Raw genomic sequence first — 19,194 nt, forward strand, 5'->3', positions numbered from 1 at the left:
TGGGAGTGGTGGGAGACATGAGTGGGGGCCTGGTGGGGGCTGCCCATGGTGGCAGGGGGGTCGGGGTGGTGGGAGACATGAGTGGGGGCCTGGTGGAGGGTGACCCTGGTGGCTGGGGGGTGGGGGTGGTGGGTGACATGAGTGGGGGCCTGGTGGAGGGTGACCCTGCACTGCTGGGGGGTGGGGGTGGTGGGAGACATGAGTGGGGGCCTGGTGGAGGGTGCCCCTGCACTGCTGGGGTGTGGGGGGGGTGGGAGACATGAGTGGGGGCCTGGTGGAGGGTGACCCTGGTGGCTGGGGGGTGGGGGTGGTGGGTGACATGAGTGGGGGCCTGGTGGAGGGTGACCCTGGTGGCTGGGGGGTGGGGGTGGTGGGTGACATGAGTGGGGGCCTGGTGGAGGCTGCCCCTGCACTGCTGGGGGGTGGGGGTGGTGGGAGACATGGATGGGGGCCTGGTGGAGGGTGCCCCTGGTGGCGGGGGGGTGGGGGTGATAGGGGACATGAGTGGGGGCCTGGTGGAGGCTGCCCCTGCACTGCTGGGGGGTGGGGGTGCAGGGGGACATGAGCAGGTGTGCAGGGTAGTCCCCTGTTTTGTGGGCTGCCTGCAGGGGCCGTGGAGGGTGTACAGGGAACACCTGTGAGGACCCACCCAGCCGAATTGCGTGTGATAATTCCCGCACACCCCTGTAATACACGTACCTGGCCAAATCGCATGTGAGAATTCCCGTGCACCCCTGTAATACACGTACCCAGCCGAATCGCGTGTAGAACTTCCCGTGTACCCCTGTAATACACGTACCCAGCCAAATCGCGTGTGATAATTCCCACATACCCCTGTAATACACGTACCCTGGCCACTCGCGTGTAGAACTTCCCACGCACCCCTGTAATACACGTACCAAGCCAAATCGCGTGTGATAATTCCCACGCACCCCTGTAATACACGTACCTGGCCAGATCGCATGTGAGAATTCCCGCGCACCCCTGTAATACACGTACCCAGCCGAATCGCGTGTAGAACTTCCCGTGTACCCCTGTAATACACCTACCCAGCCAAATCGCGTGTGATAATTCCCGCGCACCCCTGGAATACATGTACCCAGCCAAATCGCGTGTGATAATTCCCGCGCACCCCTGGAATACACGTACCCAGCCAAATCGCGTGTGATAATTCCCGCGCACCCCTGTAATACACGTACCCAGCCAAATCGCGTGTGATAATTCCTGCGTACCCCTGTGATACACGTGCCCTGGCTAATCGCGTGTAAAACTTCACGCGTACCCCTGATATGCACGTTACCCGCTTTGCGTTCCTTGTTTGGCAGCCCTGTGGACTGGTCCAGGGTTAGCGCTGCCCTTTGCGATGATTTAGCGATTTTGATGGCTTTTCCTTGCGCGAGGGCGTTCTTGGGGGCGTTACTGGCGCTGCTGCAGGGTCGCTGCGATACTGTGCGCCACGGCTGGTTTGGGAGCCTGAAATCCATGAATACGCTGTGCGCGGAAATCGGTTTTAGCGCACGTGCCTGGCGCAGACAATCGCACGCGGACACTCTGCGCCAGCCGCTTGCGACACTTTTCTGCGAAATTCTATGAATTACCCTGATAATCAGTAACTCAGCCCCTGAAATGTGCCTGAAATAAACCTTAAGGGCCTGATTCACAGAGCATTTTCCTATGGAATTGCACCATAATAAAACGCTTCTGTGAACCAAGGCCTTAGTGAGTTTAGCAATTATTGTATAAAATTCCAGAAAGACATATTATTTGTTATTCCTATACTTTCTAATTTAGGTTCACTGCTGAAAGTGTTACACTTGAGGATCATCTGTATTTTTAAGAGGCCTGAATAATAAAGCCAGCCACTCCAGAAGCAAAGAGCCACATGTTGCTGGCCACAGCCCAGGAGGTTGCATTTTTGTTTTACAAAATAAAAATAAAAACGGTTAAAAAAAACAAATGTAGGGGGTAGCAAGGGAGACCTCGGGCACCATCATGTTATCCTTCCGACCGCTATACAACTATTACCACTTGCCTGGATGCTTCTAATTTGTATAATATACCAGAGGTTAACATATTTGTGACTGTTAATATTAATTATTAATAAATATGCCCTGTATTCCTGTCAGTTAATAATATGACACATCATGTGTATTTGTAGAGTGCACAATCATCTGAGGGGCCGATCATATTGGAAGTTGACACACATTTAAGCACAATAGGTGTAAAATATCTTATCCCTTGAGATGATTAGAGTACCTTCCATACTCCTGGTGAAGGAGAGTGGAGTGGAATTAAGGAGTGTGGGGACTGCCAATCCCCCTTGCCTGCCCCTTACCCTAACTGATGACTTGATAGTGCCATGCAATGCAGGATTTTAGGTGTGTACAGAAAACTACAAATCAGTAATCATTTCAGGCACAGCACCGTTAATTACAGAACATTCTTTGTCACCTGTTTGATCAAATGCGGATATACATGATAGTCAATAATTTGAAGCTGCTTACCCAGGTGAGAGTAATTTAAGAGAATGCATGGGACATAGAGAATGTAATGTCGGATTCCAATTTGCATATTTAAATTGATGGTACATTTAGAGAAACAAGTAGTCAACTTCCTGCGCTGGGAAAGCTGTAGTTGTAAAGTGTTGCAACCACCCCAAGAGTGAGGCACTTCCCTATCTGCCTCTAATTGGAATTACATGAAAACACCCACAGTATCAAGGGCGATTGGTTGCACCGCTAATCAGAAATCTAATGTTCAAAGGCATATTCAAAGATCCATTGCAATCCTCCATAGCCTTCACAGCAATGGGAAGACTGGCATCAAAATCTGATGTGAAAACCCCATATGGAACACTTTACCAAGTATTATGAACCCAAATGAAAGAAAGGTAAACACTGCAGAATAATAAGGAACCCAATGTGTAACAATACGTAGAAGACTGTTGGGGATAGCATACGGTATGAGGAGGAACCAACTATAAACCTGTGCAAAACAAAAGCTAAATATGGGCCGAGAACATTTAAAGCAAGAATGTTTAAACCCTGAAGAAGAGTGCAAAGCGCGAAACACGTGTTGGCTGCAGGATATGATTTAAATAAAATCAAAATAGAGGGTTCCAATGGATGTTAGAATATGTGTTTGAGTATATAATTTCTAATTAGCTGGCACAAATAATGACCCTTGATACACCTCCTAAAATCATCACCACACACATTTGATCTAAAATGGCAGTTCAACATAGAATACACATTTGTGATTGTACTTCGTTCTGCCGATGAAAGTGCATCTAAGAGATCATTACCTCACACCCTGTGATCGCCAATTGCATATTCTCTGTTTCAGTCCTCCACGCCCACCAATGAATGGTGTGCCTACAAAGTGGGAAATTATGCACTGACCCTTCTCTGCATGTGCAACGAGGGCATTCGGTAAACTATGGAATTAGGCAAAATGTGCAACTGCGGCACCGGGGAAAATTGAATGTGCGCTATGCAGGGCATTGTGGGTACTGCTGTGAGGACATATTGGTGCATACCAGAAACTGTATAATTGCTCCTTGTGGTAAATGAACTGTGATGCATGAGCCTTCTTAGGCCCAGTAAACTCGGTGCATTTACATTTGGTAAGGGGTATTTTGTATAACATATTTATTCTGGATAAAGTACTGCTTAGCATAGGTTATAAGGACATTGCAAGTCATGGAGGAATTTGACCAAATGGGAGACTGAGTATGAAAGCCGAATTTCACAGAACTCCAAGTTGAATATCAATATCCTTTTACCAACACAAGAGATCTGCTGGTTGTTCACTCATTTAATAACTGTAGAATCTGCTTGGATGGACACAAAAAAAACACTAATATGCAGGTGATGATATCTTGAAAAAGTAAGCAGGTTAATACAAAGCATTTAAAATAAGTGATAACATGCCCTTGTGTCCAACTCTTGCAGCCCACACTGTACGCATACTACCATGAACAGTCCTTTATCAGCGAATGGCTGAGAAGTGTCAGAGAAGCATTTTAGAACAGAGGAATCTGAAGCAAGCCGCGGGTTTGATTAAGTGATCAAGTGGCAGCGGGAAATCTGATGCATTATGGCTTAAGCGGTAGACATTGTGACATCACAAATCAACTGTAAAAAAGCATCACACTTACAGTAGTGAGGTCCTTTACGTATTACAGGGGAGTACTGCCAGGCTGTAATAAGGCCATTATTTACTGGCTTATATGTGGATATTGCAGGCTGCCATGAACTATAGTGTTATAATGGTATTATTAGCCATGGTTGTTACAAAACGGTTTCCTGGTATTAGTGACTTGAATATTTATTTCTCAACTCATCAGATGTGTGATTGGTTTTATTTGGTATCGCCTCAAAAAAATGAATGACAAAATAACGAGGCTGAAAATGCAAACATTTTTTGATTGAATATTTCGATATTTTGGCACTTTTCTACACAATAAAAAGATGAGGAATTGGTTAAGGGAATACAATAAGGACGGGGGGTGTAGGGGGGAGGGACTGTGGGAGATCTGCCCCTGCATAATTAAAATTAAAAAGAAATTTCAAACAAATGAATTCGAAATTCAATTAAAACAAATTCAACATTTTCAGCCTCAATGTTTTAAATTCGGTATTTTAATGTAGATCCGTTTTATTTCACAGAGAAAACAAGAGATGACTGATATGTATGTCATGTAGTGTCCCATTTCCCAGCGAGGACATTGCACTGGTAGGGCAGTGCACAAGGCCATTGCACCAGATTAGAAAACTGGGGGGCCCTGTAGAAATGATGCAGTGCAGAGTATGACAGGCAGTAGTAGTACACACACTCCCTCCTTGCACCCCAATAAAGTCTTGCATGCAACCCTAACCCATAGTCTCGAAAATGAAAGCAGTCATCAATCCTTCAAAACAATCATTATTTTATTAATATATTTTACAAGATTGCAGTTGAAACCATTTAAATACAAATCTTTTTTTTATACAGAAAATGTAATAAAGTTAAAATGCTTCCTTGTGGTTCAGCATTATTGCAATGCTTACAAAACTTTTGCATAGAGTGTGTGCAAGGATTGATGTTACTGGGTATATAAAAAAAAGCTATATATTTTTCTCACACAGACCCAAACACGTGGAAAATGATAGAAACAGTCAGAATGTCAGAACCAGCCATTTGGTGAATTTAAAAAAAAGAATACCTTTCTGTTTCATATAGCTTATGATTCCATGGACACCAACGACTGCCGCCGGCAGCCATGGAGTCATGTGATGTGCCACAAATCCAGCACAGGGGCACCTTGCCCTAGGGTCGGCTTTCCCGCAGGCCACAAACCTACGGCTGCCATTTTGAAACGCGTCAGGTTACCTTGCTGGCCTCCAGCGTGTGATCCAGCACCGAGTGTGAACCTTTAAAGCTCTAGCAAAGGTGGAGGTAAATGGCTGAGGGTATCCCAGATCTACAGAGGAAGTTTCCAGGTCACCATAGAGAAGGCCCTGATGCGCTGCCCTGGGGGGCGGCGGTGAGGGGGCGTGTAGTCTGATGTTTCTAGGACGTGCTGTGGTAACAAGGTTTCTCCAAAGCGGTTCTTTCTTCTGTTTCTCAACAGGGCATAGTCTTGGATCGGGAGGGCTTTACAAAGAAGGTTCATTAAAATGACCATGTGAGGAGCCTCTCTTTGACTCAGCCATCCTTAATTCCAAACTGCTTATCCCCCACTCCCCTCTCCTTAAAGTAAATGAGCAGGCCCTCCTATGGGAAGTTGGCGCTTGCAGGCACACACTGGCAGTTCAGGAATGGCTTTTTAGGTGGGCAATTTCAGTCACAAACCCCTGCCCGTCCCACATAGCCTCGGCACATGCCTCAAAGCAGCTCTAGTGAGAACTAAGGGAAACTGGCAGACAATCAGCGGCATCCCCGCACACCCCACCTGCTAATCTGGGATAGGGGACACTGGCTCTTGCATTGTCCCAAGTTCACGTGTTTCTTTTATTGCTGTTAATTTATCTCAGAAGCAAAGCATGAATTTGAAAATAAAGCAGCATCGCTACCGAGACACTCCAGTCTCGACCACCGAGACTCTCAGGTTTGGTTGCACCCACAGTGGCACCCCTCACACTAAAACCAAACCCCTCAAAAACTGGGGCATCAGAGATCCCTGGGACCTTCCCACTGTCTCACCATCATGTTCAGAAAGGGGTTTTGACCATTTGCCATGAGCCCCCACTTTCAGAAGGCAGCATGCCTATTGGAATGGACACCTAGGATGAAGCCAGTTAAAGGGAACCTGTCTCACTAGTGCAGCAGGAGCATGTATGACTGCAATATCCCTAAATGTGCACACATAATTGCTCTGTGATTGTAATGTGGACATGTGCTTCTTGCCTCTGTGTATAGTGCACATGCCACAGGACAAACTGATGTCCAGGCCCTATGAATGAGACATTGATAAATGTAACACAAGGGCTTTTCTCCCCACAACCAGCTCTAAGCGATTGTCGGGGGATTGTATATAAGGCGCAAAAACGCCAGAAACTATTGCTGTATTCAAATGTTATCAACTGAAGCTTTATTGGATTAAGGTGACGTTTTATCAACTGAAGCTTTGTTGGATTAAGGTGGGACAAGGGGAATGTTCCATTGATAAAGCGCTGCTCCGTGCCAGCGACATGAGTTTACGGAGTCTCTTGCGGTCAATGGTTAAGAAAGTCCACCAATGACAAGCTGCAGATGAATGCAGAGATAGTCATTGCCAGAATGGCCTTCACTCTTGCTTCCTCAAAGCAGTAGTAGATCTCTTAGAAACTGGATGCTCTTTGGTCTTTTACTCGTCCCCAATGGTGACCCAAAGATTAAAGTAATTGCAGAAACAAGCCTTGAAAGAAGACAATGCATGAATACTCTACAAAGTACCAAAACCGCAAAGCATGATGTCATTTTTAATGCTCACCAGTTCACCCCTGCTTGGAACTGTGGCATGCATCCAACACCTCTGTTGGTGACAGTGTCATGCATCCACCACTTCTGCTGGGAACCGTGACACGCATCCACCACCTCTGTTGGGGACCATGGCATGCACCCACCACATCTTCCAGGGACTGTGGTGCGCATCCACAAATATTGCGGGAGACAGTGTCTTTCAGTCACCACATCAGCTGGGGACCATGGCATAAATCCACCTACAGCCACCATCTGTGCGGGGACCGTGGCATGAATCCACCACCTCTGTTGGTGACAGTATCATGCATCCACCACTTTTGCCAGGAACCGTGGCATGCATTCACCCACCATGGCATGCATCATTCAACTCTGCTTGGGACTGTGGCATGCACCCACCACCAATGCTGGGGACTGTGTCATGCAGCCACCACCACTGCTGGGGATCCTGTCATGCAGTCACCTCTGAAGAGGGTCGTTATAGGTATTTACCATCTTGGCTTAGTTCTGTTCCACAGACCCAGCATACTTTCTGTAAACATGTATTACCTGCACGCTCGGCCCAACCTACCCAGGCCCAGGTTAACAATCTTTTCTTTTGTTGTTCCTTGTGTCTGACACAATCTGTACTTTTGAGGCAATGGATTGTCTATATCACACCGTACTGTCATGCACGTTGTTCACACATAGACTAACAAGTCCCCACTTGTGAATGTTTACAAGGCTAACCCTCAAAGATTTGGATGCCAATTGCCCATGATTTGAAAGCTCCAACCTGAGACATTTAGGCCAGATTACGGAAACTTTGCACTGGTGCAAGTGCAATTTTGCACAGTGTTAGCACAAGGGCAACGTTTTCCCGAGTGCAAAAGACATTTGGGACATATTAGAAAACCTTTGTACCATTGAAAGTGCAATTGTTCTCGTATTGGCAACTGGGAAATGTTTGCCCTAATGCAAAAAACATATACTTTCAATGCATGTTTGGATCAGGGCAAAGTTTGCATTAATGCAAATACCATTCTGTATTAGCTCTATGGCAGTGGTCTTCAAACCTTTTTGGCCTGCCCCCCATGAGCAACATGTAGACAGGCTGCCCCCCCAAAAATGCCAAATGGACAGTAAGTCCAAATGGGTATGAACTTTTGTGCGCCGTTACTGCACCCTACTCCCAGTATAGTCCCTGGGCTCCCCCACCTGCTCCCATCACAGTCTCTGGGCTCCCTCATCCCACTCCTACCCAGTCCCTGGGCTCTTCCCACCCCACCACAGACCCTAGGTTCTCCCTATCCTGCTCCTACCACTATCCCATTGCACCCTTCATCCTGCTCACACCACAGTCCCTGGGCTCCCCCACCGCGATCCCAACACTGTCCCATTGCCAGTCGTGGCTAGTGCATTTTTTTAAATGGAGGGGCATACATATTTACCCCAGATAGGCATAGTGAGGGAGCCCCAACCAATGAAGAGGGTTTGGGGGGGTCTCTCCCATGAATATTTTTAAAATAATAGTTTTAAATGTTGCATTTTAGAGCATACTTTTATACAAAATTGGGTAAAAAGCCAAACAGTTCGCAGTTGTCGCTGTGGACCCCAGGGGGCAGGCATGGTATTTTTTTCTGGACATATATGATAGATGTCCAGTAAAAAGATACCATCCCTGTCCGCTGGGCCCCACAGTGCCTAACACACACATACAATCATATTGATTATGTGTGCATGCAAAGCGCAGGGGGCTTCAGGGGGAGAGCATGTTATTTTTTACTGGACATCTATGATAGTAAAAAGATACCATAACTGTCCCCTGGGCTCCACAGAGCTGATTTTGGCAGGTGGGTAGGGGATTGTGCAACAAAGACATTTTTAAAATGCCTTTGTTGTACAACCCTCCTTTGTCCCTCCCCCTCCACTTGCTAAAACCAATTCAACAGGCCAACACAAACTCACACACGCACATTCACACGAGCACCCATCATCATACACTCACTCATAACACAAGCATACACATATTTAAAGGAATGAACATAAATGCACCTTTTGTCCCGGTCTGCAGTTTCCTCCCCAGCACTCTAGCTCCTGCATCATGAACAAGAATTGGGAAGCAAGAGCTTCGTATGGGTGCAGAAACTCCCCGCTCCAGCCTGTTCTGTCTGTATGCGCAAGGAGGTGCAGGAGCCCCCCCTTTTTTTTCTTTTACATTTCCCTAGGAATGAGGCGGCGTCCACCTGGGGGGCGCAACGCAGTTTGAAGACCTCTGCTCTACGGTAATCTTTGCCCTGGAAAAAAAAAATCAATAAAGTAGGTTTTTGCCTAAGGGCAAATCTTACATTAGTGCTAATACATGCGAAAGTGGATTTTCACCCGTGCAAAGTTTCTGCATTCTGGCCCCAGGTGTATTTCTTACATTTCATTATAGAAAAGTGCACAAAGATAAGTCTGGGGCAAATAAATCATCTAGACCACCACCATAAAGAGATTTTCTATATACGTGTAATGGCTCTCCTTTAGAATCGACACGGTACATTTCCTGCAAAGATACTTATGGGGTTAAAAGAACAGCAACCAATGCAGCTGGGGGATGTGATTGAACAAGTGCCAAAAATAATCTAAATGGCACAAACATATGGTTTTCCCTCTTCGCCTTTGTTTTTAGTCTGCTGTTGTTCTCCTGTGTTCTTCTAGTGGAGAGAATCAGTCAATAAGGACCAGCCAGCTGCCATTTCGAGGTGGGACGTGATGGAATCCAATATGATGTGGACCAATGGCTTCACTTTAAGCTTGTGAACACGTTGACTTCAGGCGGCTGCTAAAGTGAGTCACATATTTTTGGCACAATGCATTGTCCACAAACTATTACATTACTGTGCCCTCTGAAAACCAAAAAGTTATGACAGTGAAGAAATAGACTACAGGAGAAAAATGGGGGCCCGGACAGACTCGTGAGATCTTATAATCAGACGCTTAATGACTGGCGCACGTGAGGGGTCTCACTGTGCAAGGTTCAACATCAGAACATAGGCCGGTCTTTGGCAGGCTCAGCTGTTAGGTTTGAGAACGTGTTGCAAACTTTGTTCCATAATCTATATTGTATAAAAATCTGTGGTAACTGGGGCTCAAATACACATAGCGATGATGGTGGTTTCAGTGGAGAGCAAAAGATGAGGACCTCTCGCAGGAGAGAAGATAACACAGTCTAACGGGACATGGCGAGAAAGTCAGTAAAACTTCAGAAAGACGGCATACAAGCACAGCCCTGGACCAATCGCAAAGGAGGAAGGCTAGCAGTAATTCTGTCAAATCTGGATATGTCACAGTGTGAGCAGCACCCTCAGGCAAGGATCCTACTCTTACTGCGTGACATATCACAACGCAGGAATATCCCTGCAGAAGCCAGGATTATTAGCAGTTAAGAGCTATCACGGTTCAATATAACGATAGGAGGGTAAGGACTTAAGGGCAATGCTTTGAGCACTGAAGGCTGCGCAAAGTTCCAAACCTGCTAGCTTGAACGCGCTGCTGTTTCGCCATCACTTCAGCAGGGCACCAACACACTATGCCAGAAATATCACCCCGCAGTGAGGTTTCAAAGTCCCCAAAACACCACACCCATAGCTCCCTCAACCATATTCAACAGACCCCCCCCAAGATCCCAAATTCCCACATCCTACACACATTGCCCTAATTGATCATCTCTTTCCGCAAGCCCAGCCCCCTATCACACCCAAAGAGATACACCCAGCAACCCAACCCCCCATCAAACACCCCATCTTTCTGAAGCAAAAGAAAACAAATAAAGCATTGTTAGAACCGGAAACATGGGATGTGCTTTTTCCTTGCAGAGTGCATTGACTTAAGGCATAGGCAGAATCCCTCCTCTTTGAACAGAGATGGTTCAGTCCAGTGTCTCAATACAAACAACCCCCGGGGTGACCCTTGCATTCTAATGGGGGACAGAAAATGAAGAAGGGATTCTAATCAAGTGTGGGAAATGAGGGATGAGTCAGATGAGGGTGAGGCGAGCAGAGAGAATGTTAAACCAGGTGCCTGAGAAGACAATAGAGAAATGAAAGGGGACAACGAACCTAGAAAGCAACAGAAGAGAGGTAGGATGTGAGATGGAGAAGATGAGACTGAGGGAGAATGCATGACGATAAATTACCTTTGAAATCACCTACATTGGCCATCGCCTGCATGCTCCAAACATTGCATGGAATATATTAACACAGAGCCTGCAGGAAGCCTTGTTGGATGAATCATGAAGCAGTTTGACCTTGGACTACTGAATACCTCATAATCCCGTGTGACAAATGGCCAGGCGGGAACCATGCTTTCTTCAGGTCTTGAATCCTTCTCCACCTGGCACATTATCAGCAACTAATTCTTGCATCCTGGGTTCCCAAACTGATCACAGCTGTATTCTCATGCGGGGACCCCAAATACAGTGCCAGATGCGCAATGCATTAAGAGTTCCTAAAACTAGATCCAGACACCCCAAGCCAATCAATGCTGTCAGCATTGCATCCAGTGTCCCAACTCCTAATCATCAGAGCAGCACTGCATCCACGGCCTCCCAGTCTATATGCCCATAATAAGCACTGCATCCAGGGTCTCCCAGTCTATATGCCCAGCATATGCACTGCTCCCAGGGTCTCCCCGTATATATACCCAAAATAAGCACTGCATCCAGGGCCTCCCAGTCTATATGCCCAAAATAAGCACTGCATTCATGGGCTACCAGTCTATATGCCCAGAATAAGCACTGCATCCAGGGCCTCCCAGTCTATATGCCCAAAATAAGTGCTGCATTCATGGCCTACCAGTCTATATGCCCAGAATAAGCACTGCATTCATGGCCTACCAGTCTATATGCCCAGAATAAGCACTGCATTCAGGGCCTCCCAGTCTATATGCCCAACACAAGTACTGCATTCATGGCCTACCAGTCGATATGCCGAAAATAAGCACTGCATTCATGGCCTACCTGGACTACCAGTCTATATGGCCAAAATAAGCACTGCATCCAGAGCCTTCCAGTCTATATGCCCAAAAGAAGCACTGGAACCAGGAACTCCCAGTCTATATGCCCAAAAGAAACACTGGAAACAGGACCTCCCAGTCTACGTGTCTGAAAAAAGGACTGCATCCAGGACATCAGTCTATTGAAATAGCACCAGCAGATATTGAATGCACACCTCTTCAGTCCAGTAAGATGTTCAACTCGTTATATCTCACATTGGCAGTATTTTCTCATGGCACTATCATAGATGATGTCACTGTTGTCTGTGGTGTCACAGGATTCTGGGATGAGGGGGGAGGGGTTGACTAAATGAATGGTGGTGAGCCTTTGGTTGAAGAGAGCTCTAAATTCAGATGATTGTGGAGTGACCACCTTGGGGGCACCTTTCTGTTTGCCATGTATTCCCCATAGATCAGCTGCTCCTCATTGGTCCTTCACAGCCACAGTCTCCTGACTCACCTCTGGGTGTCCACTCCCAGGCTCAACACACTGCATCCGAGCGAGCGTTTCTCCTGGGTCATGGATCAGGAAAGGGGCCTCTCTAATGGATTATGTCTATGGGTCACCCTGGGATTCCTTGTACTGAAACCTCATTTTACAGAGGCTATATATATATATTTTGAGATATATATCTATATAGATAAATGTATATTCACGCACACCCATACACGCTTACACACCAAATGTCTTTGATAGGCTTTCCGTGTTGTAGTAAAAAGAGTCCCGAGCGATGATCTGTGGGGGAGGCAGCATGTCCGCGCTTTGCCCCGCCCCCTTTCAGTCCTTTAGAGACAGACGCTCGTATTTATCTGGCAGGTGGAGCTGCTGCCCGCCTGGGACAGGAAGAGTCTTCCGTTGCTGCAGACGCAGATCTCGTAGACGTTCTGCTTGAGCCCCATGGAGGAGTAGGCCCCTCGCGGCAGACGCGGAAGCTTGATATTCGCAGCGTTCAGTGAGATCTAATGGAAGAGAAGAAACACAAGTATTATCAGCTGTTGGGAAAGTCAATGTCTTCTCCAAAATCCCACCCTTAAATCAGCAAGAACAAGATGACATTCAAATAAGATTCTTTAGCGTTTACTTTAAGAACAGTGATTATGTAAATGTTAGGCAATTGATCTGAGAGTTTACAACTGTATATGTCCATGAGGATCCATGAACACATAGCAGGAGACGTTCTTTTATTATTACTTACTTTACTGATCCTCAGGGCTGCACTCATGCCTCCATATTCGTCGGTGATCTGCTCTCCTGGAATTCAGTGGAGTCTTTAGAGGTGCACAAGCAGTGGAGCATTTAATGAAGTATGCTATAGCTAAGGCAAATCAAACAATAGTGCGTGGAGAAAAAGGCTGATCACGACAGCCATGTGGGAGCAGTGGTGAAACAGGAAGCTTAAGCCAGAATTCTCCTGCAGCAGCAGGCCTCTCTCCCAGAGAAGGGTCATAATCTGCCATTCACCCAGTCCACTAATCAATAGGTAACCAGATCAATCCAGATCTTCTGGACACCATTTTTCCATTCCTGGGATTCCCTTTCACAAATCAATGATATTAGGTATTGTTGTCCTTTTGATTTCATTTAAAGTAACCACGATGGCAACATGAGTACATGAAGGGCCAAGGAGAGGGAGAAAGAGGTGTCCTGGTGATGAGGGTGGCCTCACCGTTCCCCTAATGATAGGGTTGGAACCCAGGATCTGAGATACAGTAGATCATGTGAGGAGACCAAGTATGAGTGAATCTGACAAGGGACCAAGCAAAACAGGAAGTAGAGCTTCTCTGCAGAAGGATCCTGTTGATATTGAAAGTCACTAGAAATGTGTCTACTACAACAGTTTCAGTAAATATGCGAGTAATGAATATCCAGACACTTCCCTTCACTAATGGGATAAGAATAATGCCTCAAACCTTAGATCAAAGCAGAGGCGTTGCTAGGGGGGGCTGAAGGTGCTGTAGCCCTGGGTCTTTTGGTTGTAGCCCCGGATAGAAGCTCAGGTGCTACAACTAAAATGCTATCCCTGGGTCCCGCCAGTTCCAACATTAGCTCAGCCCCTGATCTTTTCCAGACCTAGCAACACCCCTGGATCAGAGGACACATAGTAGATGTTCTTGTAGTGTAACCCGCAGAGGGGTGGCTCCATGGAGTACAGGTTGTTTTTAGGATTGGCCAGAATTTATGGGAGGCTTTGCACAGCAAGGAACATCAGAACAGAGGGAACATCCTCGGTTCCCCAGCAAGCAGTGGGCTAGCAGCCACTCTGTGCCTCAGGGGACCAAACCACGGGTGCGTAGAAGAGTCTGACTAGAGAAAACGAAACTGCCACCGTGGGCAAAGACCCAACTCTGGAAAGGTTGGTACTGGGAAGAGAGATCTTGCTAGAGTACCTAGAACAGGAGGAGTGGTCAAAGGTGCCTGGCAGCACAACTTGTTCTGTGGAAGACAACTACAGCAACCATTAGGGCATGTGTGCACCTAGAATATGGGAACATGTAGGTGCTCAGCTTAGTAAGAAATCCAGGTACTAGTGTCATGAATTCATTTAACCATTTAGTCCAGGTGCTTTTAAGTCTTTCATATGACCACTGCCAAGACAAGGAACGAATTGACAGAGGACTGGAAAACAAAGTTGCACATTTAGTTCCTATAGTAGTAGCAAGAAGGCATTGTTATATCGTCTCCCAAAATACCACATAAAACATATTAGTCCTGCTATAGCAGCACAGATACATCTTCTGATGGCTGTAGCCAGCACTAATGCGTACAATACATTTACCGGGGACATCTCAGGCTATTTGTGGGACATATTAAAGAATACAGCAATGTAGCCACATAACACTTAACATGTTTGCATGATAAGTGTTGCTATGTGGCTAGACCGGACTCTTTTGCTGCAGCCAGTCTCTGGTTACGCTTTATGCTTCTGGCATGACATTTGTTTACTGGGCATCACGGTTAAAGCAAACATGATGATAAGTGTTCTCATGTGGCTAGGCTGGACTGCATTGCTGCAGCCAGTCTCTGGCTACGCTTTATGCCTCTGGAATGGCCCTTTTTACTGGGCATCATGGGTAAAGGAAACATGATATCATGTTTGCCTTAACATTAATGCCCAGTAAAAAAAAATGCACCCCCACATCTGCAATTCAGGGGCCTGCTCACGGTGAGCAGGACTTTGATTTGTGTTTAAGGGGAAATGGGGTGACCCCAAATCGGAAGCCTGATCACCAGCACTGTGAGCATTGCTCAACATGCTGGTGAGCGGACCTCGGATTCATCCCCAAATCAAAGGCCCACTCACCGGCACAGACTCAGATTAATTCCCAAACCAAAGGCCTGATCAATGAACTTGAGAGCGTGCCTCTGATTTGGGGACCCATTCATACACATACCCATTCATGAACATTCACTCACACACGGGGGCGTGGCTTGGTGCTCATGGAGTGAGGACGCGGAACTTTCGAGCTCCGGCCAAGCCCCGTAGTCTGATCCTGAATTAGGTGCTTCATGCTCGCTGGGCTGCCCTTCCGACAATCTAACCGAAGCTGAGGCGAAGACCCGTGCCCCGCAGCTGTTTTCGACGAAAATCGGAGCCCGGGAGCCCCGATACGGCGCTTTTACCCGGCTCCCCCCCTCTCCGAGCGGCACATCCAAAATGGCGGCCTCGATGCCCGGGAGAGCCTGAACCTCCTCTCCCCGGGACCTGTCGGGCGCTCACACTTCCTGCCGCTCGAGCGAAATCAGCCGAACCGTGTGGCGCCGCCCAACAGAACATCACTGGGGGGCCCAGGACCCTCCCGGCAAGACTCTCTATCCACGGCGGACGGCGAACCCGAGGCCCGCCCGCTGGGACCCTTCCGGATCGTAGCGGGGGGAGGTCGCGGGGACCCCCTGAACTGGTATATCGGGCCTCCTGGCACTCGAGGCCCACTGCAACAACACGCGGGGGACCGCGCTCCGGAACCAGCACCGAAGACACCGAAGACGCCCTCCGGCTTGGCCCGACGCCCCATCCGAACATAACAGGCGGATTAGCCTGCTGAGGCACCCCCCACCCCCCCCGCGGGCTGCAGGCTGGGGAGAGCCACACGACCGGGCACTCACAACAGACAAAGGGGACCAGAGGCTCTGTAATGTCTACCTCAAGGGGCAAGGCCAAGAATGCCACTATGGATCCTTTCGTCACCCCGAAACCCCACCCGGGCGCCCAGTCCACGCCTAAAAGCACAGCTCCGCAGACCTGCCCAGAGGAACGCGGCAAGGACAACCAGGTACTCGAGGCGATTGCTGCCCTAAGGACATTTATTGACACGAAAATTGGCGAGGTGAAGGCTGACATCCAACTTATAAGACAAGATGCCCGCAATCTGACGGAACGTGTCACCAACATGGAAACCACCCAGAAGGACATCGTCGAGGACACACAAGACCTCAAGGCTGAGGTGGCGGACCTCCGGAGGAAGGTGAGCTACTTGGAGGCAAGATCGGAGGAGGCAGAGGGCCGCGCTAGGCGTAACAATATTAGGATACTGGGTATTCCCGAAGGAGCCGAGACCACGGACCCGACGGCCTACATAGAATCCCTAATACAGCAGGAAATTGGGGCGGAAAAACTCTCTCAGGGCTTTGCCATCGAAAGGGCCCACAGATCGCTCCAGAAGAAACCCCCCCCGGGCTCCTTTCCTCGCCCCATCATAGCGAAAGTCCTCAATTTCCGGGACCGCGAGGTGATCCTGAAGTTTTCGAGAGAGGGTGGAGAGATAGAGCGGGATAACTCGAAAGTCACTATTTACCCCGATTACACGCAGTCAGTACAGCGAGCAAGGAACTCTTTTGTCCCAATCAAAGCTAGATTGAGAAAACTAAATCTAAAATATATGCTGCTGTATCCCTCCAGACTGAAAGTGATTCACAAGGGGAGAGCGATATTTCTGGAGACTCCAGCCGCCGCCACCATGTGGCTGGAACATAATAACCTGGCGGACCCCCCCCCTGAACCCACCCACGAGAACTGAACCGAAAGCACAAGGGGCGACGGACCGACACCTGGGCACCACTGCCCTTGACCCAGCACTGTACACCATCACAAGAGTATACATCACCACCGAGGAAACTACATTGAGGACATCAAGTGACTACGGGGCCCACCCGGCCTCCCACTCATGGGCGCCCAGCACACACCCACGCAAGACCAGTGCTGGCTAGCTGCCGGCACGAACCCACTTGTGCTAGAAACCCGGACGGGGACAGACAGCACGAGAGCCCCCGAGCACTGCCCCTCCTTGGCAGCAGCTGGGTGCACCAGTTATGGTTACTTTTGTTCAGTTTTTGTTATGACTGCACTCCTCATGAAGACTGTCCCCCAATTTATGGAGGATCAAAGGCCGGAAACTGGAGCCCACCACCCCACGCAAGCAAATCGAAACATGACACCCAGCAGTGTATGCCCAGCCCAGAAAGTGGGCGGAGAGCCTCCCCCATCCATGATTAAAACCAAGCAATGGCAACACGCTTCAGAATAATCACATGGAACGTCAGAGGGATGGGATCCTACCTGCGGAGAAACCGAATACACTCCTACTTGAAGAGGAAGAAGATATCGTTTGCCCTCTTGCAGGAAACGCACCTCACATCCGACACCGCGAACAAATTGGCAGACTACTGGGGCGGCCAGGGCAGCGGCTCCTCTTACTCGAAGTACGCACGCGGCGTATACACGTGGGTGAGCCCTGACACACCCTTTCACCAGATGGGGATGGAGACGGACGAAGAGGGCAGGTATGTGATGATCTGGGGCATGCTTGAAAACTCCCTGCTATGCATAGTCAACTCATACTTCCCGCAACATGGCATACCCTCCCACCTCAGGCAGATATGCGCCAAGATCGCACCCCACAGGGAGGACGCCCTCTTGTGGGGGGGAGACTTCAACTGCGTGATGAACGAAGACACAGACAGATCATTAACGCCGCGTACCCCCAACGGCCCTGCCTCTCGCGCTCTCCGCACTGCGGTCTCGGACTTGTTCCTGGTTGATGCCTGGCGAGACCTACATCCTATCGACAGGGCCTACTCATTCTACTCAGCCCCCCACGATTTACACACCAGGATAGACCACCTTTTCGTCGATAACGCACTGATACCGCTGGTTGAGTCGGCGAACTACATGGGAAGATCGATCTCGGACCATTCTCCTCTCCTGATATAGCTTCACCTGAGAGGCCCGCGGCCTCCTATCCCAATGTGGCGCATGCCAACTGAAACCTTAACGGACCCTGCATTCAAGGAAACCCTAAGAGGGAAACTAGACGAGTACGTACAGATCAACAAAGGATCGGTCCAGAAGTGGAGCACATTCTGGGAAGCCATGAAGGTGGTAACGAGGGGTGAGATAATAGCCGAGGCCGGTGGCATCAGGAGGCAACTGAGGAAGGAGCTGGAGGACAAGGAGGATGAGATCAGGCAACTGGAAGATGCTTCGCCTCCGACCGCTGCCAGGGAAGCCAAACTGAAGGACATCAGGGAAGAATGCAGGACAGCCTGGGAGAGGCTGTCCAAGTTCGACTTCTCCACACGGACCCTGCGTGCACACAAGGAAGCAGACAAGCCCGGCAAGATACTCGCCTGGGTATGTAAGAGGGAGAACCCAAGGCAGGCCCTTAAAGAGATCAAAGACGAGGGAGGTACAACACAGAGGACGCAACTAGCAATAAATGAGGTCTTCTCAAGCTATTACGCCAGACTCTACGCCCACAACGAGAGAATCCCTGAGGAAGACATAAGAGACACCCTGGACGAAATCGGACTACCCAAGCTGAGCCAAGAACACCGCGCCAGGCTGGAGGAGGCTATCACATTAGAAGACATATCGGAAGCGATCAGGTCCCTCTCCACCGGCAAGACACCCGGGACGGACGGCCTCACTCCAGAATTCTATAAGGCTTACGAGGAGACCCTAACCCCGATATTGCATGAAGTCTACTCGGAGGCTTATGAGTCTGGAACCTTGCCGAGCAGTATGAGAGAGACTCTCATAATACCAATGCTCAAGCCGGGCAAACCATCTGACGTGTGCGACTCGTACCGCCCCCTGGCTATGCTGAACTATGATGGCAAAATCCTCACGACTATACTAGCCAAGAGGCTCTCTAGGGTGATAGGGTCTTTAATACATGAAGACCAGAACGGCTTCGTCCCAGGACGCAACACCACCGCCAACCTGAGGAGGCTCCAAC

The 19,194-nt window shown here is 48.6% G+C and overlaps 1 protein-coding gene across 11 annotated transcripts in view; it reads right to left on the bottom strand.

The window, feature by feature from the left end:
- Positions 1 to 4,910: 4,910 nt before the first annotated feature.
- Positions 4,911 to 19,194, bottom strand: part of SGCD (sarcoglycan delta) — a 1,261,231-nt gene continuing 1,246,947 nt past the window's right edge. For all 11 annotated transcript variants that reach the window (XM_069653944.1, XM_069653946.1, XM_069653945.1 and 8 more), the window contains one exon: positions 4,911 to 12,918. In XM_069653944.1, the coding sequence (XP_069510045.1) occupies positions 12,745 to 12,918 (174 nt within the window). In that variant the 3' untranslated portion in view covers positions 4,911 to 12,744. The remainder of the gene's footprint in view (positions 12,919 to 19,194) is intronic.

This window comes from Ambystoma mexicanum, chromosome 3q (genome assembly GCF_040938575.1).
Source record: "Ambystoma mexicanum isolate Mex_15411 chromosome 3q, UKY_AmexF1_1, whole genome shotgun sequence".
NCBI lineage: Eukaryota > Metazoa > Chordata > Amphibia > Caudata > Ambystomatidae > Ambystoma > Ambystoma mexicanum.